Source organism: Pleuronectes platessa, chromosome 13 (assembly GCF_947347685.1).
Source record: "Pleuronectes platessa chromosome 13, fPlePla1.1, whole genome shotgun sequence".
Lineage (NCBI taxonomy): Eukaryota > Metazoa > Chordata > Actinopteri > Pleuronectiformes > Pleuronectidae > Pleuronectes > Pleuronectes platessa.
This window is the reverse complement of record NC_070638.1, coordinates 11,054,404-11,081,716: the sequence shown is the minus strand read 5'-3', so window position 1 is coordinate 11,081,716 and position 27,313 is coordinate 11,054,404. Positions and strand designations below refer to the sequence as shown.

Genomic DNA, 27,313 nt, shown 5'->3' with positions numbered 1-27,313 from the left:
GTTACATTACGTTCACTGCGTTTGTTTGAACATGTTCAGATTTGAAAATGCACCTCTGCAATTTAAAATCCAACATTGTTGAACAGTCAGCTAAATAATATAATTATATTTTCATTTAATTTCTTTACCGTGGGCACTTGGGGCCACTGCAGTAAGCTGTGAATGTACATAACGCCTTAAAAAAGCTTTTATAACACGAGGGCAAACAGTTGCCAATTCATACATTTAACAGCTACGGAGCATCAATATCTTTCACTTGAAGTCATATCTCTGGACACCTGATTCATGTTTGTCCAATATTTACTCTCTTCTTAGCGTTGTTTTGGTCTCCACCATAAGCTGTATAAAGATGGATGAAATGACAGCTCCATAAAACTGAAGCCAAATCATTATTATCGCCCCCGGGTGGCTGGCTTCCACTATACATCTAACAAATCCCGCCTCCTCCATGTTAGTGGATGGGAGAGGACCAAACTTAAGTTTCAAAGTACACATCAAAAGTGTCTCAAAGATGTTTTTGTCATTTTGTGTCTAATCTAATCGCGTAATAAGTTTGGTTTTAATTCTTTCTTTTTTTCAAAATTAACAGCTGAGACAGACTTGCGATTGGTTGAGAGTGTGTACCGGCAGGACCACGATCCCTTAACTCCACTCCACGACCATCACGATGCAGACGCTGGCTTCAACTGACATAAGATACTGGCACCCAGAATAATTTAGCTTAATTTATGCACAGCGAGAGGAAGTTGAGACTGCTTTGTAGCAGTAGCAAAATGTGAATATGCCATTGAAATTCTGTAATCCCTATGAAACTATGTGAGGAAATCTGATTTCTATGTAAAAAAAGCTGGACAGATAGCACAGCTCAAATGGTCATAAAACATCTGAAATAATTGGCGGAACCGGTGTCACCTCTGAGCAGCTCCCTGTGTGCAGAGGAATGCTCAACATCTGCTCGCCTGCATTCCCCCTCATATAATTCTCACCGGGGACAGGGCAGTGATCACAGGAGACGCTGTTAGCGCTGCTGTCCCAAAGCAAGAATGCAAACAGCGAGAAGCTCTTCCAAGAATCCCCAGTTGAGGACTTTTCTGGAATGTCCTAATGAGCCTTCTCCGCTGTGTTTACAGTTTGAGACGGATGGCAACCCTGCAATCTGCCCCGCCAGCGTATCATTATCCGGCCTCTTCTGGGGACACACAGAGGAACAGTGAGAGTTAGAGGAGTTTTCTCCTCCTCGACCAGACGTTTAGACCTTTGTCCTCTGACCAAATTACTCTGAACGACGAGGGCAAGACGGAGACAAGAGGCAATCACAGGCCGCGACTTCATGAGGTTTAATAAACTGCTGTAATGTCCAGACAAATTGCTGGAGGCTGGGGAGCCGCCACTGGCTTGTCAGATTAAATTGTGCTGCGGTTACTCTGTGTGTGTGCTGTGTCTCAGCTGTGTGAGTCAGTGTGAAGCAAAGTGACCATTGTTTTTGACTTGAGCCCGGTGTCAAGTTACAGACGTGTCAGGAGAGAGAAAAAAATCAACGGTTTTCGGTAGAAAGCTTGCGACACAGCTGTGTGTGTGGGGGGGGGGTCTAGGTATTTCTCATGTTGTTGGGACCTAAAGCTGTTTACAGTCACATCACAGGGACTTGTCTTTCTTATGGCTACAAAAGGCAATTATCCATAATGTAAATCACTATATTTGAAAACATGAAGGCATGTTTTAACATGAGGTTTAGGTTTACGTTTAAGTTTTGGTTTAGGTTAGGGTTAGGGAAGTAGTAACTAAGGTTGAGGAAAGTGTTTCCAGTAAATCAATGTAAGTCAATGTAAGTCAATGTAATGTCTTCCGAAGTCAAAGGGAGATGACTGTGTGCTTGCTTGCGAGTGTGTGAGTGTGTGTGTGAGTGTGTGCGTGTTTGTGTGTGTGTGTGTGTGTGTGTGTGTGTGTGTGTGTGTGTGTGTGTGTTTGTGTGTGAGAGAGTGTGTGCACCCCCAGTTTACAGTGTGTTCTGATCTACTTCAGCGAGATCAGAAGCACAAATATGATCTCAGACTTTATTGACCTCAGACTTCTCTTATGTAACACAGGAATGTTGGAACTGAACCATCTCACTAAATCAAAGTGGCAGAGGTTACACTCTCAGAGTTGTTGTGGAAATTCTTATCAAATACCTTAACATATTGTCTTCAAAAGCCTCATTCAGTCAACTTTTGTTAATACTTTAGTTTTGCTCAGATTATCAGGCAGGTGTAGAGGCTCCTTTGAGTTTTGATGAAAGAAATATTCAGAGCATTTAGCGAAAAAGGTTCAACAGGGCATCATCCCTGTGATAAAAACAAATACAAATCTTGCTTTATCAGTGGAAACAGTGTCCAATCTTTGCGTCACTGCCATGTGCTGTCAATACTCAGTGGTTAAAAGAAGTTAAAACCTTCTGCTCTGGAACTTCACCCCAAACAATGCCGGGCCCCTCGCAATTTCCTGCCTGCAACAAAAGTCTGAAGAGAGAAAGTGAGTGGTCCTGACTGGAAGTCATGCTGGCCTCACCTCTTCTGGAAACCCTCAGCCCATCAGAAGCCCAGCTGGAAGACAAAGTGGAGAACTGCCCACGGATATGAAGTGCCAGAAAAGCCAAGGAGAGGATGCCCAAAGCGTGGGAATTTCACCTATCATATTTTTTCTAAGAATTCCCGGCATGTGACCAATAGAATCGTAAAAGAACAGGATGTGTGTGAGTGTTTCAGGAATTTAGCCTTGTGATTCCCCAATGACTGACTGACACAGAAAACTGCACATATACAGTGTGTTACCGTTATTATTAGGAACTCTCATGCACTTACCAAAAACTGTCATCTAGAGATACTCATCCTTTCAAAATAAATTTAAATAACAGAAACTTGGCTGCAGGTCAAGAATATAGACTGAATATAAAAATGGATGATATGACTTCTCCCTAAAAGTGAAGCCAAATAATCTTGATAGGCCCCTGGTGGCTGGCTGCAGTAAATTCTTCCTCCTACAGTGCATGTTGATGAATGGGATATGGAACCAACTGAAAAATCAAAGTACACATTAAATAATTTTTTTGCTAGTTCTTATCTCACTGATGTATTAGTATGTTTATTTTTCATTTTCTTATTATCTGTTGCTATGAAATCGTGGTGAAGGGTCATGATTGACAGCTGATGTTGATTCGTGATTGGTCGAGTAGGTGCGTTGGCAGAATCTCGCTGCGGCAGCTCCATCCCCCCAATGCACAGACCGTGGCTCCAAAAGCACAAGATGGCAGCGTTTGGATCCAGGGTATTCTAGCTTCATCTCTGGAGACGCGTCGTCCATCTTTATAAACAGTCTGTGGTCAGGACATTTTGATCGCACATGCCGAAGCCAACTTGATCATTTTTAAAGTCATTTCTATACTGTCAATATAAATTAATTTTAATATGCAATGTAATGACATAGATGCGTAAAGTATCTTAAATGGAAATACTCAAATGCATGTACCTAAAACTACCCTCAAGTGTAATACTAGAGTAAACATATTGAACTATTTTCCCAGTACAGGATGATTTACACACAAACACATTTTCCTCAGCCTTGTCACACAAATAGTTGTGCGGGAAATAGTTGCGACACTGTTTTGGCTCTGATGCAATCTGGGTAATTCCCAATTATACTTCCTCGTATTAATTTAGCAATACTTCTTGAGACTTCAGTACAATGCTAAACAATTGCATCATTTACTAGATCTGTGCCACGTATAGTGGTGAGAAGTTGTTTTTTTTTGGGGGGGGGGGGGGTAGTCTGTTATCGCAAGAGTTATGAGTCGAGGATCCTGCACAGTTGAGGAAACAATGTGAGCAGACCTTTTATGCAGTAATCTTCCCCCTCAGCCAGAAAGGAGAATAACAGTGCTCACTTGCTGCTATGTACACCTGCTCTATCAATGCTCCTTTAATCTCATTGCGTTAAACTGTCTTTTATTTGTCTTTTCTCAAGATTCACAGTAAACTGTTGTCTCTGATGGTGCTGGTCATGTTTCATTGAATGGACACAGAGCCCTGGAGTATGCAGGAACGATTCCTCAATCATAAAGAAGTGGACTGGTCAATAAACAGATATACACATCCACATATAAACACACACACACACACACACACACACACACAGTGGAACCAGAATGTTTCTCATCCCCTCTGTTTTGGGCCTGTAGGAGCTGGGATCCATGGCAACCACATACCAAGGGGAGAAACATGTGCACACTGCCTGGCTGAGCTCCATCCCTCTGGCAGCTCTGCTCCAACTCCTGAGTCCCATGACAAAAACAACATTCCTCCTCTAAGTGATAGTTTTCAAGGAATCCCTGTTAAACAGAGTTCATTTCTCTGTGTGCATACTTCATTGTATTGAAACCATCTGGTGGAACGTGTGAATTCTTCTGCAGACCCGCACAGAGGAACAATCTGTCTTTGTGCACGTGTGGAGGTTTGCATTGTTCTTTTTTTTTTTCAAACACTGTACATGTGTGTGTGTGTTTATTTGCTGTCGTGAGACACTGGTCTTGTCTGTCTTCAGGCGTTTGATATGGGACTAAGTCTTCTATCGTCTCAAACACTGTTTTCCCTGAGTATACACACAGTCTCACTCACAGGGGTGAAAAAAACAAAAATGCAGAGTCACACTTGTGGAGCAATGACAAATTTAAAGTGTATTTATTTCATGGTTCGAAACATATTGCTTGACTTTTGCAATGTCCTTTTATTCAGAGACGATGTTTAAGCTAAAAAGTAGATAAATGGGTTACATCAAGGATTATGAACCAGGTGAAACACACAGATCTTCAGGGGCCTTCAGGGCTCTGGGTTCACAGGTCTTTGTTTAAATACATATTGGTATCACTTTACTACAATATGAGCTCAAGCTTTTTGTTACTCGTTAATTTTGAAGTCATGTTTTGTGGTGGCCCTTGTGTCAAAATCTAGTTTAAAAGCTTCAGTCTATCAAAATCTGACAAGATGAATGTTCCTACTAAAATTATCTTAAGTAAACTTCTACATCGTATTTTAAGTGAGATTACGTTCGCTAACGATGTGATTTTTCCCTCCGGTCCGTTTGGTTTTGGGTTGGTTTGTTTGTTTGTAAACAAGATTATGCAAAAAAACTACTGGACTGATTATCACAGAACTTGGTGGAAGGATGAGGTTTCGATCAGGGAAGCACCCGTCAAACTTTGGAATGGATTCACTTTATTTTATAATGCAAGATGGAGCATTTTTCCTTAATTTCCTGTATATGGCCTTGGCAGGGCTTGTCTTGTTTTGTGGTGGACCTCATGTCAAAATCTAGTGTTAGGTGCTTGAGTTTATAAATGCTGCATATTCCTAGATATACCCGTGTGTACATTTTATACAGTCCCATAAATGAAGTGTAATTTCAGCAGAGCTGGTTTCACTGGCTTTAATGAAAACATCCTGTAACTGGTTAATCCAACCATTCATCACACATCCCAAGACTCAGTGGTTTATCTCAGAGGAAAACACTGTGCAATACATGAATAATACGTGCAGTTACAAACATCTGAGTACTTACTTACTCATAATTTGATATTTTTCTTGTGTAGGCTTATTTTAAAATCAGTTCTTTATGCTCCAGCGATGTTGATTAGCAATATAACTTCAGCCGGTGAGAGCTCATTGGTGCAGGTGTGATCACATGTCCGCCCGTCACTGGTAACACCCTTGTGAGTCTGGAAGAGGCCGGGAGATGTTGTGAAAAGCCCACTGCAAGATGCCGTCCATGGATCCCTGCTGAGACACAATGATCAGTGGGGGGGAATCATAGATCCACCATATGTTTAATGTGTGTGTGATGTCATTAAAACAATGACATCACACAGCAAGGACCTTTACTAGCCTCAAGGTTTGTCTTAAGAGTCAATTCATCGGGGCTAAGAAACACACATTCTTACAATACGTAAAAGAGGAATAAACTTAACGTCTGACATCTGCGCATCATACGTTTCGGATCAACACAAAACAACTTCATGACAACCCCCCCCCCCGCCACTTATTGTTCGATCCTCAGGGCTCCGGATGATAAGAAGTGTAGCAGCCATCTCTGACATGCATGATCCCATTCGTATCTTGTCTACGTGTTTTGAGTTCATGTGTGTAACCGAGCCCCGACTCACATCTCCCAGGATGGAGTCCAGTTCGGCCGTATGGAGGATGGGCTCCGGGGCAGAGGTGATCTGATCTTGACTGAGTGTGTTTTGAACCACTGGGGTGAGCTGGACACAGAAACACACACACACACCCACCCACACACACACACACACACACACACACACACACAGGGATAGGAGAGATTACTCAGGTTACACTCGGACATATTCAGATGATGCAGTGAAGGTTTATATATATTTTCTGCACAGACACCAGACTCTTCACTCTTCTTTGTGTACACGTGTGCAAACCAACCTGTGAGCCTCTGGATTCAGCCTCTTTCTCTGCAGAGCTGCCCCAGGGTCTGGAGCAGGACGAGCAGGACGAGCAGATGGATCTCCCTCTGGCGAACACACACATTCGTTTGTACGTCTCTCTTTGTGTAGACACTCATTGACATAATGTATTCCCTAGCCCCTTACCCTAACCCTCGCCTAAACCTAATTCTACCCCTAAAACCAAGTCTTAACCCTCAAACAGCCCATTAAAAAAATCTGACTGGTCAAAATGTCCTTACATTCCAAATATGTCCTCACTCTGTAGGGTCTATGATTAAACTGGTCCTCACAATGATTTAATTACAGCAACACACACACACACACACACACACACATACACACACACACACACACACACACACACACGTAGGGAGTGACTCAGATAGTTTTGGGGTGTCTAATGTTACTGTCAATCAATATGTAATTTCAAACACACAGGAGGATACAGAGGAAGAGCTTAAGGCCCTTTCATATGGCAACTTAATCTGATTACTCTTCACTTTACTGCTCTTCATGCAATATTATAAAGTAAAATATGCGAATACTGTCCGATGATTTCAATTTGTAGTTTGTGATTAACAGTTGATCACACATATACCCTGCTGCGGCACACGCCCTTAATAATCGACAGGGTTAGGACGGGCACAATGATGCTGGGATTAGTATTTGTTTCTGTCATCCTCTAAAATTGCTCCATCTTGAGTCATTTTTTTCAAATGCATTTTAAATAAGAGATACGTGGATGTCTCACTTTGAGAAGAGGCAGTGCACATGGAAACGCCCCAAACACTGGAGGCACTGAGTCAGGTCTCCTCCTCCGAGACGGCACAGGCCACACACCTCCCTCACGATGTCCAGACCTGAGCCCTGGGGACAACACATTTTTATACATCCAGACTATCTTGTGACAGAAAAGACAAAATGCTGAATGAGTTGTGAACAAAATGTGAAAGTAAAAGAAGGACTCCAACAAGCAGACCATCATCAGGTCTGTACCTGGGTTCTGGCAGCGGGTCCATTCACAGAAGCTGTGACACTTGTGAGGGAGGAGGACGACAGTGAGGAGAAGAAGGAGGCGTCTATGAAGGAGTTGGTGTTTGTTTGCTGAGGCTGAGCCACGACAGCCTGAGATACAAAACATATAGACATTAGTCGGTTTTAGAAAATATGGTATTATTGTTTCTTAAAGCCCAATAAAGAGATTAATTTGTATTGTCAAGTCATGGGAACTTTGTATTTTGGGGCTCTGTAAATACAACTGAGGAGAGGAAAGAAGAGATGCTAACAATGGTAAATGTAGGATGGAAAGGGGAACTTGATTTCTTCCCTTTTCTTTATTGTTTATTCAGGCATCAGATCCTTTTACTGCTGTTTATTTTTGTATGTATTGGGGAATCTTAATATTCAGATGCTCTGAGATGTTGTCCATGCAATCCTTTTTTCTTTGCCTGTGTCAGAATAACCAGAAATATCAGTTCCCGTCTGGGAACATTCTTGTGAACGCCACCTCAAATCGGAACAACAGTTCAGACAGTTGGAAAAGGTTTTGATACACGAGTCCCCGAGTAACTGATGTCAACACTTTAATTATCGATTGGTCTCATTTTTCAAAACGCTCTAAATAGAAGCTTTTTGTCACTGATCCCTTTTCTTTGACCTGTGATAAAAAGCTAATATTTGATAAATGTGTATTTTAAATGCTCGAAACACATAAATAAAAACATTTGCTTTACAGCAACACTGTTTTTTCCACATTACGACTTCAAACAATACAAAAACACCAAAGTCGGAACAACTACCTCAGCCCAAGGACGGACATTTTGTGTTTGCCCCTATGTAGGCCTGAAACACATTGCCATGCTTTTACTGTTGATATGATTAAAGTTTCCATGAGTTTTTAAAGGCTTTTTAACTTTACACCTGCTTTAGTGCCTCAGATTCCTTCAAGTTGTCTAAAGTTCTTGGAACTCCAAACCAAAGAGCACCGAAGGGACATTACTCACCACAAACACTCTTAGCTCTGGGCTATTTGACTAAATACTTTGACTAAATACTTACTTACAGCCCATGTCAACTAATATTTGTCTGTCAGGACCTTACTTGTAAAGGAAGCTGGCCTTTCTCTCTTTTCACTCCACGGCACTGCTCACACTGCCAGCTGCCACTGCAGATTAAAACATGCAACTGTTTCAGAGCAAGGACTTAAAAACAAAGAAACAGTCACATGCTGACATGTATAAATAAAAGACACAGGTAGATTTGAGGGATCTGAACCTTGGTATGGTTGTGAGTGGAGGGTCGAGGCAGGTCAGGTGTAAGGCTCGAGGACAACCATCGCAACAGAGCAGCTCCCCCCCGTCCTTACACACTGCACACTCATCGTCATTGTAATGAACCTAAAGACACAGGCACACAGAGCAGACAGAGACACACATCAGGCAAACAGATGAAAGCCAGGTGAGTGGAGGAAGGCCTTTTACCACCTTTACCTTCATGCCTGTGGTTGTCCCCCCCTTGTGGTGAAATGTGCTCTTAGCAGCCTTGAACGTGAGCGCTGCACTGGTGTCCTCTTTCATGCACTTTATGGTACCTGTTGAATAAAAAGTCACAGTAGTCAGTTATTTTTTATGCCTTTTAACACACAAATGCGTATTGTTTATTATTGCTGTCCCGATGATGCAAGACGGTTATATCAATATTTTGAAAATATTGAAATAATGATTTTCTTGTCATGGCTTACCGTCTGAGCCAAACACCTGCTTGATGTGGATCTTTTCTCTGGCATCATGGCTGACTGACAGCTCAGTGGCGAAAGAGGAGGAGGAAGAAGAGGAGGAGAGGGTAACTCCTGCCTGGACTGAGGAGGACACTACCTGCACACCTGTGGGACAAGTTTAGTTAAGTGTATCTGTAGCATGAAATAAATGTTTCCAACAGTCCCCTCGTGAAACGACATCTTAATTCACTAGATCCCTTTTTTTATTTGGATTTGCACCAAATTGCACAAACAATGAATCAATGAAGATGAAAACATAATGTCCTTGGTGGAGGTATTTACTATTTCCAGATGTGAGCGGAGGTGCAGGAGCTTCACTCTTCACTCTGTATAACTTTACTTTACCCCCTGGAAAAAAAAATCAGAAAAACACAAGATTCTTTTTACTGAATGTTAAAATTCATTCTTATTGACCAACAGAAATGACAAATCGTCCTGAGAATTTTCTTTCTTTTCTCTCCTAATCTGGAAGTGCAATGGGCTGCAGTGGAATATTGTTGGAATAGAGAGACAGGTGTGTGATGGGAAATAACCTGGACCGTCGCTTGTCTTTGCATGATAGCGTGAAATCTTGCTGGAGCCGGTCTCTCTATCTTCATGGCTCCTCTTCTTCACGTGAGGAGTTTTGTCAGATCTGGGAGAACTCTTCTCACCTCTGGAACCTGCAGCGTCTCGTTCTGCCAGATATAATCAGCGATGATGATGAAGGAGATTAAAGACTAAACTTGTGTGACCTAAAAGCTGCTGTTTCCGCACTGCGTCTGTGCCACATTGAGATAGTAATCATGACTAATGGAACAGTATAAAAACACAACAACCTTCAAGATTTAAAGAATCAAACGTCCATTACTTACTTTACGAAAAAATACCTTTTATCAATGTCCGACTTAACTGAAAATGTATTTAAATATAAGAATATGTATAGAAATATATTATTGATGATTTATATAATGGGTAGTGCCCCGTTCCTCTGTGCTCACAGAATTTGGAACACATAACACGGAGCGATAAAAGAATATCAGCAGCATTTTAATGCCAAGCTTTTTCCTGAACACCACGTACTGGAGTGCAGGTTAGAGAGCAGCGTCTGCAGCTTGCTGTAGCTGTCCAGGTTGTAGTCCTTGCTCATATTTTCCCAGAAGGCCTGGATGGTAGATCTTCTCTGTTCCAGGACCCAGGACAGGAGCGAGTACATGGCCTTGTGGATCCCCTCCCTACTTTCCTTCTCTAGCGTGTCCTGCAGATCCACACAAACAGAGAGAGGTACTGTGAGGAAAGTCAAGTATTCCTGGGTTGTTACCCACGATTTAAATGTATAATGGTGGTTACTCCATTTTTCTATGCCTTACCTTGAGCATTTGGTCAGTGATGATGTTTTTGTCTGCCAAACCATAGACAAGAGGGAACGGGTCGTCCACGGCCATGGCAATGTCAGTGCGCGACTCCCTCAGTAATGAGCGAAGGTTCGTGTCCCTGAAAGCCTCCACTCTGGACATGGTCCGCTTTGTGTGTCAATGAGGTGCAAAGTGACCCGGACCTGAGAGACCGTACAAGTCGTAGATTGGCTATCAAGGGGTGTGTCCTAGTCAAGGAAGGAAGCATTGTACGATGTCTTCATTCTTGGGATATGCTGAATTCTTTGTGTTCCAAGACAACCTTACATGTCTCTTTTCATGTAACCTTGCATTTCTGCTTTTAATATAGTTTTATAGTCTTGTTTCTCCATTACATGCGTACCAGCACATTCATATCCACACAAATGACATTACCAGTATAGTACAGGGCTGTTTCACTGACTGGCTGAGATTTCCAGATGCTCCACAATGAATATTTCACCTCTGTGGACTTCATCTGTAAAGCAGCAGCACTAATTGCCCCCGTACGCCTGTTGAACCCTCAGGGGATCAGATGAGGGGCGATCAGTTGAGGGGAATACCTGTCCTCTCTCATCAGGAGAGCCACGTCTGAGCCACCTGATGCATTGGTGACAGTTGTTTTCTTAAAAGGTTCTTTCCAACGCAACTTCCCCTGAACTGTCAAGTTCTCAGACACTGACTCACTGCATGGAGTCAAGACTAGTATCATTATGACTTTGCAATATTCCCTCACAAAGGGGTTTCGTTACGGAACTTCTGCTAATCAAAGAGTAATTTGCAAGAAAATAGAATGAAGGTTAGCATTTTGCCAAGGAAATCCGAAGTAACGCAGCCAAGCTGAGGTTGGTAGCACTCATCTTTCGACATTTGTCAGCTCCATTTCTTAAGCATAAGCATTTAAACAAGAAACATACCTGAACACCGCTCTGCTCTTATTTAGATATCACTCAAACCCATCCGAAACTAGTTTGAATTCTCACACTAGTTAGGACTCCAATAGTTTGGGAACAACTCATCTTCTCTTCCTTGATGAAGTTAAGATAACTCTCAGTTATATAAAGCTGGAAAATGTAGCTGGAAGAGTCAAGTTGTAACATTTAAGTGTTAACTAAAGCTTTTCATCAGTTGTTAGATGCTGCTCAGTTTTAGCCTTCACGTGGCTTTTCATTCCAGTTCTATTTAATTTGATATATTTCTCTAATATGTCATTTTTAGATTGAGATTTAGCTCTTTCAAGCGAAAGTGTGCACTAAATAATGCACATTGAATTTGCATTGCAATATTTGAATGCTTTATACAGAGGCAAATCAATCTTCTATTAATGTCTTATTACAAAGACATAAATACAATCTTACCAAGCCCTGACCCCTTTAGTCACATTGTGATAAAAATGATAGAATCCCTGTATTATCCACATGTAACATCACGAATTCAAAAGAGCAGACCATGTTGCTACCGGGTAAGTGTTAATGGTTAGGAGAGTGAAGCCCTTTAATTTGTAATTTATTAATCGTTAAACATTATTACATTATTCATACTGGTGAACAAGGACCACTTCTACAGAGGGACGTTCACAACATACATATTACATTATTATATACAGTGCAGTGCATTACAGTGGATCGCTATATGTGTATTACCAGGATGGAGGGATGGGGAGGCGGGAGGGAGAGATAAAGGGAAAAAAGGGACAAAGGGAGGGAAACGAGGCGAAGGAGAGAAGTGGTTCGAGGGAGGGGGGGAGTTGTGATAGTAAGTTGTCTTTTTATTACTTCTTTTTTTTTTTTTAACCACGGTACAGTTTGATCTATAAAAGTTAAACCCATAGAGAGATAGAGTGCCACATTTTCACAGCTACTGTTAGGTGAACCTACTGGAAGTTGACTCTTGTGGGAATATCAAATGAGATACGTGTTTGTCATGAGATGCTATAGAGAGATGCTATAAAACATTCTAAGATAGTCAACCTCCGTCCAGAGTGCAGAGACCCTGGAGGGCAGGCCAAAGGTCAAAGATCAGATCAGCGTGCATGCGTGCTGCAGACATTCAGACGTGTTCGGCCCCCACTATTTCTCCTTCCATGTTTAGGCATCATTTTTGGTGCTTTCCCTTTTATATATAAAAAATACAAAACATAACAGCGAAAAGAACTCCGTTGGTTGTTCCATTTTTCTCCCTTTTTCATTTCCCCAAAACAGTTTTTTGTTCATTTTCATGTCAATGTTTTTTTTTTCTTCCCTTTTCTCCGCCAGTCACTTACATATTGACAAAGTATACAATATTTTACAACTGAACAAGACTGAGAGATAACATTTGATTTGTCCAATCAGATACAAGGCCCGGATCCTATATCCAATTGGAGAAGTCAACTGGAAGCTAACCAGTAGTAAGCAACACAACAAGCCTATGGTGTGAAGGGAGCTGTCCGATAGCAGCTCTGCATTAACATGAGCACCCGCCCTCGGGGACGCTAGGCTCTGCCGGTTTGTCCAGCTTGATGTCGATCACTGGGAATTGTCCGGTTAAGGAAAAGTCAGGTGGTGAGAAAATGAGATCGGTATATTGCATGCTGGTAGTATTGGTTGATTGAGAAGAATAGGATTAGCATAAAACAAACAACGTCAGATTCACAGCCCGTGTTTAAGCTACTTGGACGGGGATTACGTATTGGAGGCAGCTACCAGGTAAAAAAAACTTTGATGTACCTGAAAATGTAATTCTTCTAACCAAGTGTGAAATATCATCTGGGTCAGAACTCAGAGGTTGTCTTTGTTTCCCACTGAGCGTCACCCTAGTTCCCTCAACAAAAATCCAATAGCGATGAAAGTTTGCCCACACATTTAGATTTGTTATTTTTCATGAATTCATTAAAATGTATTGAATCAGTATTTCTCTATTCAGTCAGTCCCTCCCAATCCTCCACCAGCCATCCAAAGACTATGTCATTTCCTATACAGCCACCAAGTGGTGCTACACCTGTGCATCCACACTGTCTTCTTGGCACGCTGCATTTCTTCTCTACTAAGCATGAAAAAAGATTTAATGGCCCGTGCCTCAGTAGACAGTAGGCTAAGAGATTAGAAATCAGCTGTTTGGCTCTCAGCCCAGCGTCGGACTCACAGCGGCTGTAAAGGATACTGCCTTCAGGATTTGCATCGTCCAAGCTTTCCATTCCAGGTAGGGCTGCTGCAACCCGACGAAACAGCTGGTGGGAGGGAAGAGGAGGAGGAGGAGGAGGAGAAGAAGAGGAAAGAAGAGAAAGAGACAGAGCAAGCAAGAGGACAGCAAGTTTAAAAATTACATTTTTTTTTTTTTATAAACATGTCCTGCATTGTCAACAGCACTTCAAATTTTTTTTCTGTGGGATTTTGGTTGATTTCTCTTAATTTTAAGTGAAAATGTACATTTTAGCATTTTAGGAACATTACTTCCCCACTCTTGCATTGAATGTGTTACTTATATTGAAGTATGTACAAAATGTACTTCAAGTACAAGAACATCCAAGTACAAGTAGTAAATAGAGAAATGTAAAGTGTTAAAACATGACATATTTGATATGACTGTTATTGCTGGTGCAATAATGTGCGAGCAGAATTTGACTGTTGTCGGTCGAGGTTGAACTCATTTTAAGTTGTATTCTGTCAAGTAGTTTAATTATTATCCATATATTGTATTTTATATATGCATCTTGTCTTTTCTATGTAAAAGTGTGGAGCAGAAATATGAAGCAGCGTGAAATAGAAATACTTAAGTACAACTACTTGAGTAAATGTATTTAGTTAGATGCCAGCTCTGTTCTGGGGAGCTTGCACTGCTCAGTCAGCCCCGGGGTGAATGTGCACACAGTCCACACTCCAATCACTGTTACACATATTTACACTTATCAATACATGTTGCCTCAGTCACCTTGGAGGCGCTCAGAGAGATAGCAGAGGATCTGAGAGCAACTGAGGCCTAGAATGCTGTGAAATACGGCAAAACTGCAGGCGTCACCTGTTTGACATTGCAGCCTGTTTTGGCACTGGTCTCGATGAACATGACGTTCAGCTCTTTGGCTCTCTGCTCGCCTTCCTCAATCGTGATTTGCCTGCAGTGGAGAAATCAGGCCAGACTCAGCATCATGATGATGAAGGCTAATTATTCAAGATGTTGCTTTTAACGACACACTTTCTTCTCAGGTTAAAAAATCTCCACATCAAGGAGTACATTCACTGGAGCTAATTGTCATGTTCACCTCTTCTCTTCCAGATCTGTTTTGTTGCCGACAAGCATGATGATGACATCACTTCCTCTCTCTGTCCTGACATCATCGATCCATTTGCAGGTCTGCTGGAAGGAGTTCACATCTGTGGACACCAGACGTTTAATTTATACTCAGTTTATTTTTTTTCTTTGCATTATTAAAAGGCCTTGAACAAATAGGGCCACTCCACTAATTTTTTTATGAACTATTGCAGTGCCCGTTCAAAGCCCGCCTGTTGGAATGGCCCTTGTTGCAATTTTCTTTCTGAAACTGTAGAAGTCACCTGCAGGGATTGGACCCGCAGCAAGTAATGACCGGCTTCAGGACTCAGTCCACGGAACCCTGAAGCTGCATCTGTCACTCACGCTTATGAGTTCAGAAATAATTCATTAATTGGGCCCTTAACGATACACATGCTGAGTGTGATGCTAATAAGATGAAGGACTCTCCAGATGAGCATTCCACATACAGACAGACAGAGTTTTCTGTAAATCTTAGATAGATTATAAACAGATTAAAACACTCATGCATGTTTAAACAAGACAGGTAGCTTTCTGCTCACTTGTGATGTCATAGACAACCACAGCTACAGTAGAGTCTCGTATGTAGCTCGGGATGAGGCTCCTGAAACGTTCCTGTCCAGCTGTATCCCACAGTTGGAGCCTTACCTGCATCCACACACACACACACACACACACACACACACAGGGTAACACACACCTTCAGCAGCTGATTCAACATCACACTATGTATACTGTTTATACTATAGAGATGTCAAAGCGTTGTAAGTGCACATCTAAAGGGGATAAACCGGTATCAGCTTGTGTGCAGGCTGACAGAACATAATATCCTGACAAAGAGAGCGTATTAATACCAGCTAAAGTAGCCTGGATGATCCATGGAAAAGGCTTTGACTTCTTAGGACTAGAAAAGCCAGAGAAGCACCAAAGGTTGTTTCTAGCTATTACTACCAGAAATAACTTTAGGATAATCATGTTAGTGTGTGAAGAATGCAGCGATTAAGCAAATCAAATTAAGGATTAGTCAAAACAGGGTGGAAACTGGGCCATTTCTTGCTTAGCATTTCGACTGACTACAACTACAACGACATTGATCCATCTGCATGTGTAAATATATATGTGTGTAACTTCATCTGAGTTTTCAATGACAATCAAGGCATCCTACTGTTCGGTCTTCAAGGTACATCGTCTTCGATAGGAAGTCGATTCCGATGGTCGCCTGTGGTGGAGAAAAGAATCATCATCAGTAAAAAACTGACTTCAGGAGCGATCCGTCTCCCTGTCCCCTCTGCTGTTTCCAGCAGAGTGAAGGTTGTTAAATAAAAAGGAAAATACAAGAAGCAAATAAGCTCTGAAATCAAATTAGACTGAAAAACTAATTTCATTTGAATTGCCTTCGGGGCTCAATCATTCAGACTTATCTACCTAACTTCTGAGAAAGGCAAGGGAAAGAGTAATCTCCATATCTTTTTTATTCATCTAATATTGCTCAAACATTCAAACTAGGACACGAAAATGAAAATTTTTACATGGACCCAGATTATGGACATATAATTTGCATATCAGTGAAGCATTAATCATTAGTCATTATTATTATATGAAAAGCTTCACATAATGTAGACCTCTCCTGTCAGTAGTCACCTCAATTACCTTTATTCAAACATTTGAGGACATACAAATCATTACACTTTATAAAATATTTAGAGAAGATAAATGCAAAGAACCATTACTTCTTAAATAAAGTAATTAACCACACATGTCATCATATGCATATGAATTCAATTCTTCTAAATACATTTGTCCTTCTGGATCTGGTCTGAATCTTACCTGATACGTGTTGTCGAAACTGTCGTACATGAATCTAGTGATGAGAGATGTTTTCCCCACTAGAACAGAGCACACACATGTTGATTATTATTTTAGTCAAGGGTGTAAACACATTCATAAACTATTTCCTGAGTAAATTCTAGAGAATAATCTGGGGTAAAAGATATCAAATGTGATTAAATAGTATCGCAGGTATAGAAAGATGTAGATGTGGATTTAAATTAACTTAATCTGCAACTGTTTTGATAATCGATGAATCATTAACGTCATTTCTAAATTATGAATACCAAACATCCCCCTTGTTCCAGCTTCTCGAATATGATAATTTCTCCTGTTTTAATTTCTTATATGTGAGATCTTTGTGGTTTTACGCTGTTCGCCTTACAGAACAAGCAATTTAAAGATGTCCCCTCACAGGCATTTCATTTTCAGACATCCTATGGGGCGAAAACAATCGATTTAATCACAAGAATATTCATGGGACTCATCAATAATGAAAGGACTTGCGAGCTGCAGCCCTAAACATTCTTACAATGTCAAAAAAGATCCATAAATGGCCGTCACTATTAATCCAATAAGGAACAAATTAATAGTGAGGACAATGATGTTACTGGGAAAAGACTAGGGACATGAGTTGTAAAGGAGGTACAAATGACCAGAGGGATACAAAACGCATGAAGATTTCAGACATTCAGTTCTGTCAAACCAGACGGGGCCTCCTCCGAGGATCAAGGTGAGCCCATACTCGGCTCCATTTTTATTTACATCCCACCCTGCACCGTCTTTAGCACCATTTTACATCAGGTCCAGATGATGAGTGTGGACAGCACTTCTCCTAATATAGGATCCTCCATATATGCAGACAGCAGTTTATAGTCTCGAAGCCAACCAGCTATGGGGCAGTGGCCAGGCCTCGATTCAGCACCATGGACAGAAACATTGCAGCATACAGGCCACACAAACACACATGGAGGCTTTTAGTCGACACACACACAGACACACACATACTCACACACTGATTGAAGCATCCTCAATGTAACACACAACCTCAATGAAGCTGCTGTCACATTAATGCCTGGTCATGTTCATTCTGCTGTATTTTATTGAGACACCAGCCCCAGTGCTGCCACTCTGGATATCTGATGTCTGAACACGTATTCAACCACTATCGATCAGCGCCTCCGAATATGTACCATCACACCAAACCGCACACACAGACACATCCAGCCACAATGTACAGATTATATAGAATATAAAGCAAATAGAGCTGTGGCGCTGTCAAGCCTCGTTTTTAGCCCCTGTTCGATTATTCATGGGAGCGAAGTGGAGGCTGTGGTTTGGAGATGCTACCGACATCGCCCGGCAGCTTTGGGTGTGTCCCGAACTGACACATGGGGACTGTTTATGGTCTTCTCTCTAAAAGAACAACACTAATGCTGGAATGAAAACACCACACCCTGCAGCGTGACACGTGATAAAGGATTGCTGGTGTCGGGAATAAGCGATGGAAGTGGAATAAAGCTCTTATGTGGAGACGGGTTGTGCGTATTTGTCGGTCACTGCAGCACCATCAAAACACCACATCGCCCTGCTAAGATGCGAAACATCACAATTTGCGACATATTCTTCAAGGATTTCACGCACGGTTTTTTATTTTTTTAATCATCGCGTTGCATTCAATACATCTGCAATCTAGTGAGGGTGCCTGCGATTTTTTATTTTTTATTCTTTGCTAGGGTTTTTCCTCCCCTTGCTGGGTTAATCAGATTTTCTCCAGTCACATCTTGTGCCAGTAGCGACAACATGGGCGTCAGGAGCGCCAGGAGCCGGCCTGCACCTCCTCTGCATCCAGACAGAAACTTTCAGGAATCAACCCAATCGCATGCATGGCCTGCAAACATATACGATGCGCATGTTTGGCGTTATAGCGGAGGACGGACCGCCCAAAACCCCAAACCACCCCCGCGCCCCTGACTCACCGCTCTGCTCGCCCAGAAACACCAGTTTAAATTTCCTCAGGGGGTTCCCCAAATCTCCTCCAGCTGACATGGTGGCAGATAAGAGAGCTCGACTCGGATGGTTCCTTAAGTGAGTGGGTTCTTGCGGCGCCGCGTCTCCTCCGCTTGTGGGATCCTACTCTCCTCACAAAATGATGGGAATGCAGCTCAGCATCCTCCTGTCAGCCTCGGGCCTGCTTGTGCGCCTGCGCGACCTCACCTATTTCCGTCACTTACCTTTCTATTGGACCCCAAACGATATGAGCTTCATAGATGGGATATGAGCTAATCAAGAGTCATATTAAGGCAAATATTGGTTGGTGGGGATTCTGGGTTATTTGCATTTTCTACTAATAAGCCTCCATCACCACACTTCGGAGATAACTGATGTTTTACTCCGTAATAAACTATTATTATTATTAAACCTTTTCTTAAAATATATCTCACTATTATATTTGGGTTTAAGAAAAAAGTTATTTTAATTAACAAGGTTTGTATTTAGAGAAATAGTGTCTAAGAATATTGTATTTTAGGTCTAAAATGGCATAATGCGGTTTTTAATTACAGTGGAATTAAAGTGTTTTATTTCTTGTTATGTCTGTTATGATATGAAGTACGGCTTGTTACATGTTATCAGACTACAACTGTGTTTGTTCCCTATCTAATAAATGACTACAGCTCCCATAATGCCCTTGAATGGATCTCTGCTTGGTAAACACCCATATCTTTCCATCTCTATGAGTCAGAGACGTTTGTGTGTAATGACTGGAGTGTGACGTAGCTACCGGAGTTTGTAGCAATAGTACATCGATCAACTTCACTTTATTCAGATCCCACCAGTCCCCCATAAATAAGCACAGCTAGATAACATCATTTAGTGAAGAAATATCAAGACCGATGTTCAAAATCAAACAGCTCGGCCTCCTTCTCTTTCCAGAAGGCAAAGCTGCGGTCGATGTATTTACAAATGTCTTCATTTTTTAAACAAGAAGCGTGTGTGTCGCCACTAAACTCGTCTGGGAAAGCAGTATGAACTATGACTTTGGGTACTAGTCTGGAATCTGGCAACAATGATGATGACGATGGTGCTGATGATGCACGGTAACATGTCCTCGATTCCCCAAAGAAGTGAACTTTGATGTCCTCGAAGCCGTCGCTCCACTGTCGCCTCCCGGCCTGGATTTCCTGTAACACTGCCTTGTGGAAGTCCCGCACCTTCTCCCAGGGGAAACCGCCCACGTGGTCGAAGACCTCGAAGCAGAGGAGATGCCTCATCTTCCTCTCCTCGGGGAACAGTTCCTGCTCTAGGATGTGGAAGTATCCCAGCATGAAGAGGTCAAGGGTCAAGCTGTCGTGGCTCACCGCGACGCCGTCCACATCGGGCAGGAATTGTTCTGGGGAGTAGGTTACCCGAGAGGAGGACGAACAGGACTTCGGCCCCTCTTTGAGTTCGAAGTTACTCCTCCAGGTTTTCAGAATCTTGTCTACGGCGCCTCGTTGCTGGCAGAACTGAAACATGGAGGTGATTTTCTTTTGGGGCGGCGCTGCTGTCACTCTACCTGATGCCGCCTCCTGCTCGTCTCTCCGTTTCGCCGCTCTCACTGAAATAGCGTATGCAGATTTTTTCCAGTGGCTCAGGAACAGCACCACTATGCGCTCTTTCCTCAAGCTGCTAGTCTCCTTCACAGGTACGACTTTTTTAGGAGCTTCGCCATAGCTCAAATCACCGCTGCTTCCCGTTCTGCCGTCTGGGTCGTTTCCTCCTGTGGCCCCAACCGCTGCCTGGTTCCTCATGACGTGGCCTCCACTCACGACGCCAGCGAAGGGATAAATGCCACCAATCTGACCTTCGAAGTTGGATCTGAGGTTTCTCACCGACACCCCAGACTGTTGGATCTCCATCTCCACCCTCTCTCTCCGCGCTCTGCTGTAGCTGTTGGCTTCTAAACGATGGCTGAAAGCAGACGCCATACCTATATGAGGTATCCTGCATCCACCAGAGGTCTCCACGTGTGCTGGCACCATCTCTGGGCCTTGTTGTCCCACATCGATCCCTGAACCATCTTTGACGCCCTGCAGCCCTTCCATCATCCCTTCCATTATTCTCCTCTCACCGCTATACTCTGTGGTTTGGCTCAGGTTGGCCACCAGCAGAGACATGCTCTTAACAATCTCTGAGACACGACTGCACCACACTGGCAAAGTCAGGTGTATTTTGCTCTCTGCGTCCAGCTGCTGTAGGACCTCAGTGTTAAGAGAGATGTTGACAATGGGGTCGGGTAAAATGGCCCTCAGCTCCTCGGTCAGCCGGGTCAGCTCCAGCTCGTAGGCCCGGCAGTGTTTCTGCAGGGACACAGTCTCTATCTGCTGCTGCAGGTACACCAGGTCGTCCTCGGTCAGCAGCTCCCCGAAAGGCCCCAGGACTGCGTTGTGCGCCTCGGAATACTTCCAGCCGTCCTCTGTTGTGTAGCCATTAGTCGTGTCCTGTTAGAGGGATGAAGACATTTTAACAGAGATATTTTTTTAAAGGAATAGTTTAACCTTTTAATAACTATTTGCATGTATTAAACTGGGCATGAACCGTGTGAATTCCACCTCAAGCTCAAGATGAAGAAGGGGAAGTTTGTGCCACCCCTTAAAGGTCCCCATGCCACCCTCCTGCCACCCCATGACATTTTCTCTTGATCCGCCTGTACATAGGGTACAAAGCTACCGATGAAGAGTACCTGTCTCCTTTGTTCCTCATCGTCCTGCAGCCGGACCTGCAGCTGCCGCACCATCACCTGTCGTTTCCACTCTGCTATGGGGCAGCCGGCTTCATCGTACGTGGGCACCAGAGAGTCAATGTCGGCCAGGATCACATCAACGATTGGCTCTGCCGCTAAAACCTCCTCACTGTCAAGCCTCTGTGGGCGTTCAACAACGTGAGACACAGTCAGAGAGCGAGCTGCGTCTGGAGCCACATTCCAGAGTATAAACAGCGTAGCATCAAACACCAGTAGGCTAAAGGTCAAGCCAAAGTAACTGATGATATATTTTAAAATCAAATCAGCATCGGTTTATTCCCAGCACAAAACATGCAGACTTGTCATAGCAGGGAAAGGGTCGGGTTCAAATAACATAAAGGTGATACTAAGGTGTCTCAGAAAGTCATGACAGCAGGAGAGTGAGCCAATTTAACAAAAATATACCAGGACCAACTAAATTGTATCCAGCGTTCCCTCATTTCATTACATATACCTGTGCTTTTACAGCTTTTTTTAATTTAAAACTTAAAAAAAGTTATTATTGTTATTATTTTCCTATTTTTGTTACCGGTTGTCCAGTGAAGACAGCTGTGAAGCCAGCGTGCTTCAGAGACTTTAGAGACTTCATGTGAGACATGAGGGTCAGATCCCTCTCTGGAGGCTTCAGGTGGAACGACGTCACCACTGTCAAAACATTTTTTGAGATAAATAATCAATACAAACACAGACGACATGAAAGTATAAATGTAATGCTGCAATGACTAAATAAATGTATGGGATAATAATATGTTATAATTTAAACCAGATTCCTAAAACCTGTTGAAATGTACACGTTGAAAGGCCAATGAGTGAAATCACCTGAGGAGGCCAGCTGCAAATGCTGGATGGAGCCGGTGGTGGGGTTTTTAGAAGAGGGAGCAAGGGGGGAGGCAGGGTGACGAGGGAGGGGCAGCACCTCTTTCACTGGCTGATGGACACACGCACACACACACACACACACACAAAGACACACACACACAAAGACACACACAGCAGGCATGAGTCACGCTTAAAGGAGCTCCCACTTCCCAAAAAGTATATGCACATATGGGGAAACTTGGTGTGACAGTGCTCATTTTAGTAAACTATCTTATATATCACTAGTTTTTGCTGTTATCTCTGATGAAAATGAACGGTTTGTTATCTCCGCCCAAGAACCCATGGAGAGAATTTCTTGAATCGTTACAGTTCAGTTTGACTCAAGGAGGAACTGAGTAGATTTTGGTGATCTAAGGTCAAATGAAATGTCATGTAATGTAAACGTTTGTAACCTTGTGAACATGATATCTCCAGACCTCCAGGGATTCCTTTGAAATTGGGTTCAAATATTTACTTTGACCCACAGTTGAACTGCTGAGAAGTTGGTCGTCAAAGCTCAAAGGTAAAAGTTCAAGGTCACTGTGACCTTACGAAAAAACGTTCTTGTCTCGTGAACGCAACATCTCAGGAATGCCTGGATAGAAACCTTTCAACTGTGGCATTTTGTTCACAAGACAATGTTTTGGGCCTCTTGAACATGGAGGCAATGGCGACTCCACCTTCCATAGAGATGGTATTGATTTTTAGCCTTAGACCTTTTTCACAACAAACATTTTGACCTTACACAAATGAAAAGCCCAGATGCAGCTAATAATATTAACCATGGCTCATTTTAAAGTTTTTAAAGTTTTAATAAAGGGAGTCAAACACCCATTTTCTTAAGTTGCGTTAAGAAGCCTATCATTTGATCCCTTGACTGATGACTGGTCACCTTGCTGGTCTCCATGTTGACCCTGCTCATTCGCAGCAGCAGGAGCTCAGCTTTCTGAAAATGACACAAAACGACGACAACACAGAGCAACATGAACAGGGACCAGACAAACCAAACAACTGCACATGGCAGAGAAATGTGACACAGCTCACACAGCATTAAACCACTCCAAGGTAATCTTCTAAGTGACTGAGAACCCCCAATGGAGAGCACACACACACACACACACGTGCACACACATGCACATGGGGTTAATATAAATAACAGAGGCCACAGCTCATAGTGCTTGGAGCTCAAACAAGAGGTGGTGAAACTGGACCCTCGGCAGTGAATGTTGGTGAATGTCTGTGAACTTCGGTGAATGTAGCGTAGCCCCCACGGAGAGCAGGAGAAAGTCTGGTACAGTTTGGAGAGACTTGATATCCTGCTTCAGGTAACCTGACTGATTCAGTGGATTCTTTTTTTTCACAGGCTCAGTGCCATTCAATAGCTTGAATAGTATACTGACAATAAAGATGTTCTGAATAAAGTAAAGCTGTAAATGCTTTATGCACAACTTATATTACCATAGAAAATAAAAATGTCTGACCTTAATTATCCAATCAATCATGAAGAAAAGCTCACAACAATTGTGATGTTTTCTATATATGAATTGTGTATTGTATTTAGTGCATTTACCAAATCAATGTTTTTAACTGTTACTATAATACCTTAGATGCATTTTATTTGATTATTTCATATATTTCCAATCTCTGTCATTCATATTATTTTACTTCTTTGACTTATTTAAAAAATATCGTATTTGTAATCCTTTTTAGTCTATTAGCCTCTTTTATTCTGCTCCTCTTGTTCTCTTATTTGTAGATGGAATGTGCTTTATAAATAAAACTGCCTTGCCTGGCACTGCCGGTGATGTTTGTCTGTAACTCTTTTCTGCTTCCTATCTCATCTCACTCAAACTTAGTGAGATACCAACAGTTAAAATCTGTCACCAGTCCAAAATACACATTTCAGAATTAAGTGTATTTTATATTTAAAAGCAGAAACGGGTTTCCTTCTCTGGAGTGCAACACCAATTCCAAATCTTTGTCTAATTGTAATATTTACGTTATTACATTTTTTATCTATACATTTGACTCGTTTAAACCAAGCTCACTTTTCATTCAAACCAATAATCGTTAATCAGCGATCATAACCTGAACACACGCAGTACTCACAGTTTGGTGTGACAGCACAAAATAATACTCGATGACAAAAAATGTTCATATAAAATAGTGAACGATACAGAAGTAGGTGTTGTCTGCCTCTTCACTGTGGAGCAGCGAATAAACAGTAAGACCAAGGAGCAGCATCACCAGGACCCAAACCTCAGATGGGGGTCCTTCTTAGTGTGCATAATTAAACAGGTGGGATAGGGTGACCTGCACCTGGAAGTATAGAACGATAGCACTGTGCACATATGGAGGAGAGGACATACTGTGTGTGTGTACCTGTTTTTGTTACCTCTTTGGGACCTTTTCCAGTATATACATTGAGCTGTGTACTCAGGACCAGTGGACCTCATGGGGACCAAAGCTTTTGTGAGTGCAACAAGAAACTGGACCCAGTCGTCAGACACAAAGCGCAGAGGCAGAAGTAGCAGTTCCAAAAGGTCAATTGTGTTTATTAACACAATAAAGCTCCAAGAGGTTTCAAGAGCGGGAGGTAATCTTGAATGAGCTGAACCGGAGGGATGGAAGAAGGCAGGTTGACTTCAGGGAGGATCCGAGGAAGGAAGCTTGAACCAGGGCAGAACTAGAAGGGCAGAAGTGGTCTCTGGAGTGTCCTTACAAGGTCACAAACACGTCTGAATTTACGGTGTGGGGACATTTTGGGAAAGTAAGGACATGTTTGCCATTTTTCATATTCAGACCCACTTCCATCGAGTTTGAGTTAAGACTTGATTTTGGGGTTAGGGTCAGGGTAAGGGTGAGGCATTTAGTTGCGATGGCTAAGGTCAGGGTTAGGAGCTCCAGGGAATACATTATGCCAATGAGAAATACAAGGTTATGTGTGTGTGTGTGTGTGTGTGTGTGTGTGTGTGTGGCATTTCAGCTAGAGTCCAAACTCCTGCTGACATTTTCTATATTCCTGTGAATCAGTTAACAAAACTGATTCATTTTTACAAAAGGCCTGGAACAAATATCTTTAATCAAATGCCAGCTGCTGTCATGTCTCACTGCGGCAGAACATTCACACGGAGATATTGAAATGCGCATGGTTAAATATTTTACATTCATTCCATAGAAAAGGCCGACAGTATCTGATCAGACTAACTGTTTGTCAGTGGTCTGGTGAAACCATAGAATGAACCCCAGGGCCTGATGGGAGGTAGCAGCTGCCCCTCACTCAGTCTGGGGCCTTTTGTGTCAAGCCCAGTATTTCTGCCTCTGTTCTTAAGGGATTAGCTGGACTGGCCCCTGCTGCAGCAGAGCATGTGTGAGAACATAATCAATAATGGAAGGCTGCACAAAAGCAACCATCACACACACAGACGCACACACACACACACCGTGTGTGTTCATTCTGAGCACAACAGACATGAAAAGAACATTACATTACACTTTCCATTTTGGGGAAATTTTTAAGTTGCTTTGTCAGCACTGTCTTGTTGGGGTTATGTTTAAAGACCTTTTTTTCTCCTGTGAAACGTGATGAGTTAGGGAAGGACAAGAAGAGCTTTATTTACAGTGGACATTATAGCATGTGTCAGCAATATTTGCTTAGGCTTTTATGGCTGGAAGTAAACATATATATATATGTATATATATATATATATATACATATATATACATTTTTAAGGTTTCAAAGAGATTTCATGTTAAACAAAAATCTCCTATTAAGAATTTTTTTTATAATCTATTTAATCAGATGTGGAACTACGTATTTCTTGATCTATCTTCTCTGGGACTGTCGAAAAAATTCAGAACATTTGTTTTAACATTCAAAACTGTTTATCATCAGTGTTCACACTACAGGACACAGGAAAATATACATATATGAGAAAAGGTAGGCAAGGCAAATTATTATAATTTTTTTAGTTGTGATGTGATTTTTATATTAAGTGTGCATTTTGTGACAGGTGTGGAACTTTGCAGAGATCAGTAGGAATAAAATAGAGTTCCTAACTGGACTTAACAGCGCTCAGCATTCCAGACACAAATAAAATCTCAATGGAGGTTAATCTGAATAATTATGATGGTAAACAAAAGTTTATATTGTTATTCAAAATCAAAAAAAATTGCAGCCATTATTGTGCAGTAACTTTATGTTGTAACTTTTTTATTGTACATGTTCAGACTCAGTATATGTGCAGTTCGGTGGCTAGAATCAGGCAATATCATTGTAAGTCACACCTAAGAGATGATTTAAATTATTTACAGTGTAATCAAAGATTTACAAGTTGCATCATGTACTTTTCCATCCGATGTGTAGTGTGAAGTTTACTGTGATGGATCTCTTAAAGCCAGGTACTGTAAATAGGTTTAAGTGGGTAACAATGAGACACACGACATTGAAATGATGCATAAGTTTCAACACTCATTTATTTATTTCGCCTTTTATTTTATTTTCTTCACAACTTTTGTTACGTGTCCACAGACATGAGAAAAAACTCTAGAACACTCAAAAGATAAACGTGAGCTCTGAGATTAAGACTATCACAGGCTGGGACCTGCTACTGCTTCTGTCAATCGGCTCAGAGCAAAGAGAGTGAGTGCAGACCCGGGATCACCAACCCGCTCCACAATGACCACCTCATCCACGTCGAGCTGCATGTGCAAAAAACTGATCCCTGATCGGCACTCTACTCTAGGGGTGACAAAGACAAAGCATCAGGCCAATTATTCTTATTCATCATGGTATACAGAGGAAGAGAGAGAGAGAGTTAATATCATCTGTGCGATGAGACCCAACACAGAAATTCTCCATTTATGTACAAGACAGAGCCAAGAGGAAGGTTTCCAGTTAGTCATTACAAGGATCATGAAAGACAATA

The 27,313-nt window shown here is 42.1% G+C and overlaps 3 protein-coding genes across 5 annotated transcripts; all 3 read right to left on the bottom strand.

Moving 5' to 3' along the window:
* Positions 1-4,803: 4,803 nt before the first annotated feature.
* Positions 4,804-10,807, bottom strand: aire (autoimmune regulator). Of its 2 annotated transcripts, XM_053438537.1 has the most exons (13): positions 10,628-10,807; positions 10,341-10,515; positions 9,812-9,955; positions 9,561-9,626; positions 9,243-9,383; positions 8,992-9,092; positions 8,777-8,898; positions 8,603-8,666; positions 7,499-7,627; positions 7,254-7,369; positions 6,480-6,567; positions 6,191-6,289; positions 4,804-5,807 (listed from the first exon to the last, which is right to left on the bottom strand). In XM_053438537.1, the coding sequence occupies exons 1-13, from the start codon at positions 10,772-10,774 to the stop codon at positions 5,724-5,726; spliced, it is 1,476 nt and encodes a 491-aa protein (XP_053294512.1). In that variant the 5' UTR covers positions 10,775-10,807; the 3' UTR covers positions 4,804-5,723. The 2 variants fall into 2 exon arrangements, 1 of the variants encoding a protein (XP_053294512.1); XR_008341660.1 differs by lacking the exons at positions 8,992-9,092; positions 9,243-9,383; positions 9,561-9,626; ... (1 more) ...; positions 10,341-10,515; positions 10,628-10,807 and having other exon boundaries at positions 4,804-5,804; positions 8,777-8,917.
* A 2,289-nt stretch (positions 10,808-13,096) lies between these two features.
* Positions 13,097-18,856, bottom strand: LOC128454834 (ras-related protein Rab-6B). Of its 2 annotated transcripts, XM_053438395.1 has the most exons (8): positions 18,724-18,856; positions 16,745-16,803; positions 16,083-16,136; positions 15,460-15,565; positions 14,889-15,000; positions 14,648-14,741; positions 13,793-13,859; positions 13,097-13,161 (listed from the first exon to the last, which is right to left on the bottom strand). In XM_053438395.1, exons 1-8 carry the CDS (start codon positions 18,791-18,793, stop codon positions 13,097-13,099), a joined length of 627 nt encoding a protein of 208 aa, XP_053294370.1. In that variant the 5' UTR covers positions 18,794-18,856. The 2 variants fall into 2 exon arrangements, with proteins under 2 accessions (XP_053294370.1, XP_053294371.1); XM_053438396.1 differs by lacking the exons at positions 14,648-14,741; positions 14,889-15,000; positions 15,460-15,565.
* Positions 18,857-19,629: 773 nt separating this feature from the next.
* LOC128454538 (espin-like protein) lies at positions 19,630-27,092 on the bottom strand. The gene is made up of 7 exons (XM_053437955.1): positions 27,054-27,092; positions 23,278-23,331; positions 22,347-22,455; positions 22,057-22,172; positions 21,468-21,647; positions 20,864-21,225; positions 19,630-20,728 (listed from the first exon to the last, which is right to left on the bottom strand). Exons 1-7 carry the CDS (start codon positions 27,090-27,092, stop codon positions 19,630-19,632), a joined length of 1,959 nt encoding a protein of 652 aa, XP_053293930.1.
* Between the last annotated feature and the right edge of the window lie 221 nt (positions 27,093-27,313).

Excerpts from the sequence above, each read along its gene's own strand:
- aire (XM_053438537.1), bottom strand. The coding sequence starts at position 10,774 with ATGTCCAGAGTGGAGGCTTTCAGGGACACGAACCTTCGCTCATTACTG. Across the intron at positions 9,384-9,560 it reads TCCGCTCACATCTGGAAATA|GTGTGCAGGTAGTGTCCTCC; the intron begins GTAAATACCTCC and ends CTTGTCCCACAG. Across the intron at positions 7,370-7,498 it reads GACCCGCTGCCAGAACCCAG|GGCTCAGGTCTGGACATCGT; the intron begins GTACAGACCTGA and ends TGTTGTCCCCAG.
- LOC128454834 (XM_053438395.1), bottom strand. The coding sequence starts at position 18,793 with ATGTCAGCTGGAGGAGATTTGGGGAACCCCCTGAGGAAATTTAAACTG. Across the intron at positions 15,001-15,459 it reads GGTTGTCTATGACATCACAA|ATGTGAACTCCTTCCAGCAG; the intron begins GTGAGCAGAAAG and ends TGGTGTCCACAG. Across the intron at positions 13,860-14,647 it reads CAGGCTGCAATGTCAAACAG|CTGTTTCGTCGGGTTGCAGC; the intron begins GTGACGCCTGCA and ends CCCTCCCACCAG.
- LOC128454538 (XM_053437955.1), bottom strand. The coding sequence starts at position 27,092 with ATGCAGCTCGACGTGGATGAGGTGGTCATTGTGGAGCGG. Across the intron at positions 21,648-22,056 it reads CTGTCTTCACTGGACAACCG|AGGCTTGACAGTGAGGAGGT; the intron begins GTAACAAAAATA and ends GAACGCCCACAG. Across the intron at positions 20,729-20,863 it reads AACCTGAGCCAAACCACAGA|GATACCTCATATAGGTATGG; the intron begins GTATAGCGGTGA and ends TGGTGGATGCAG.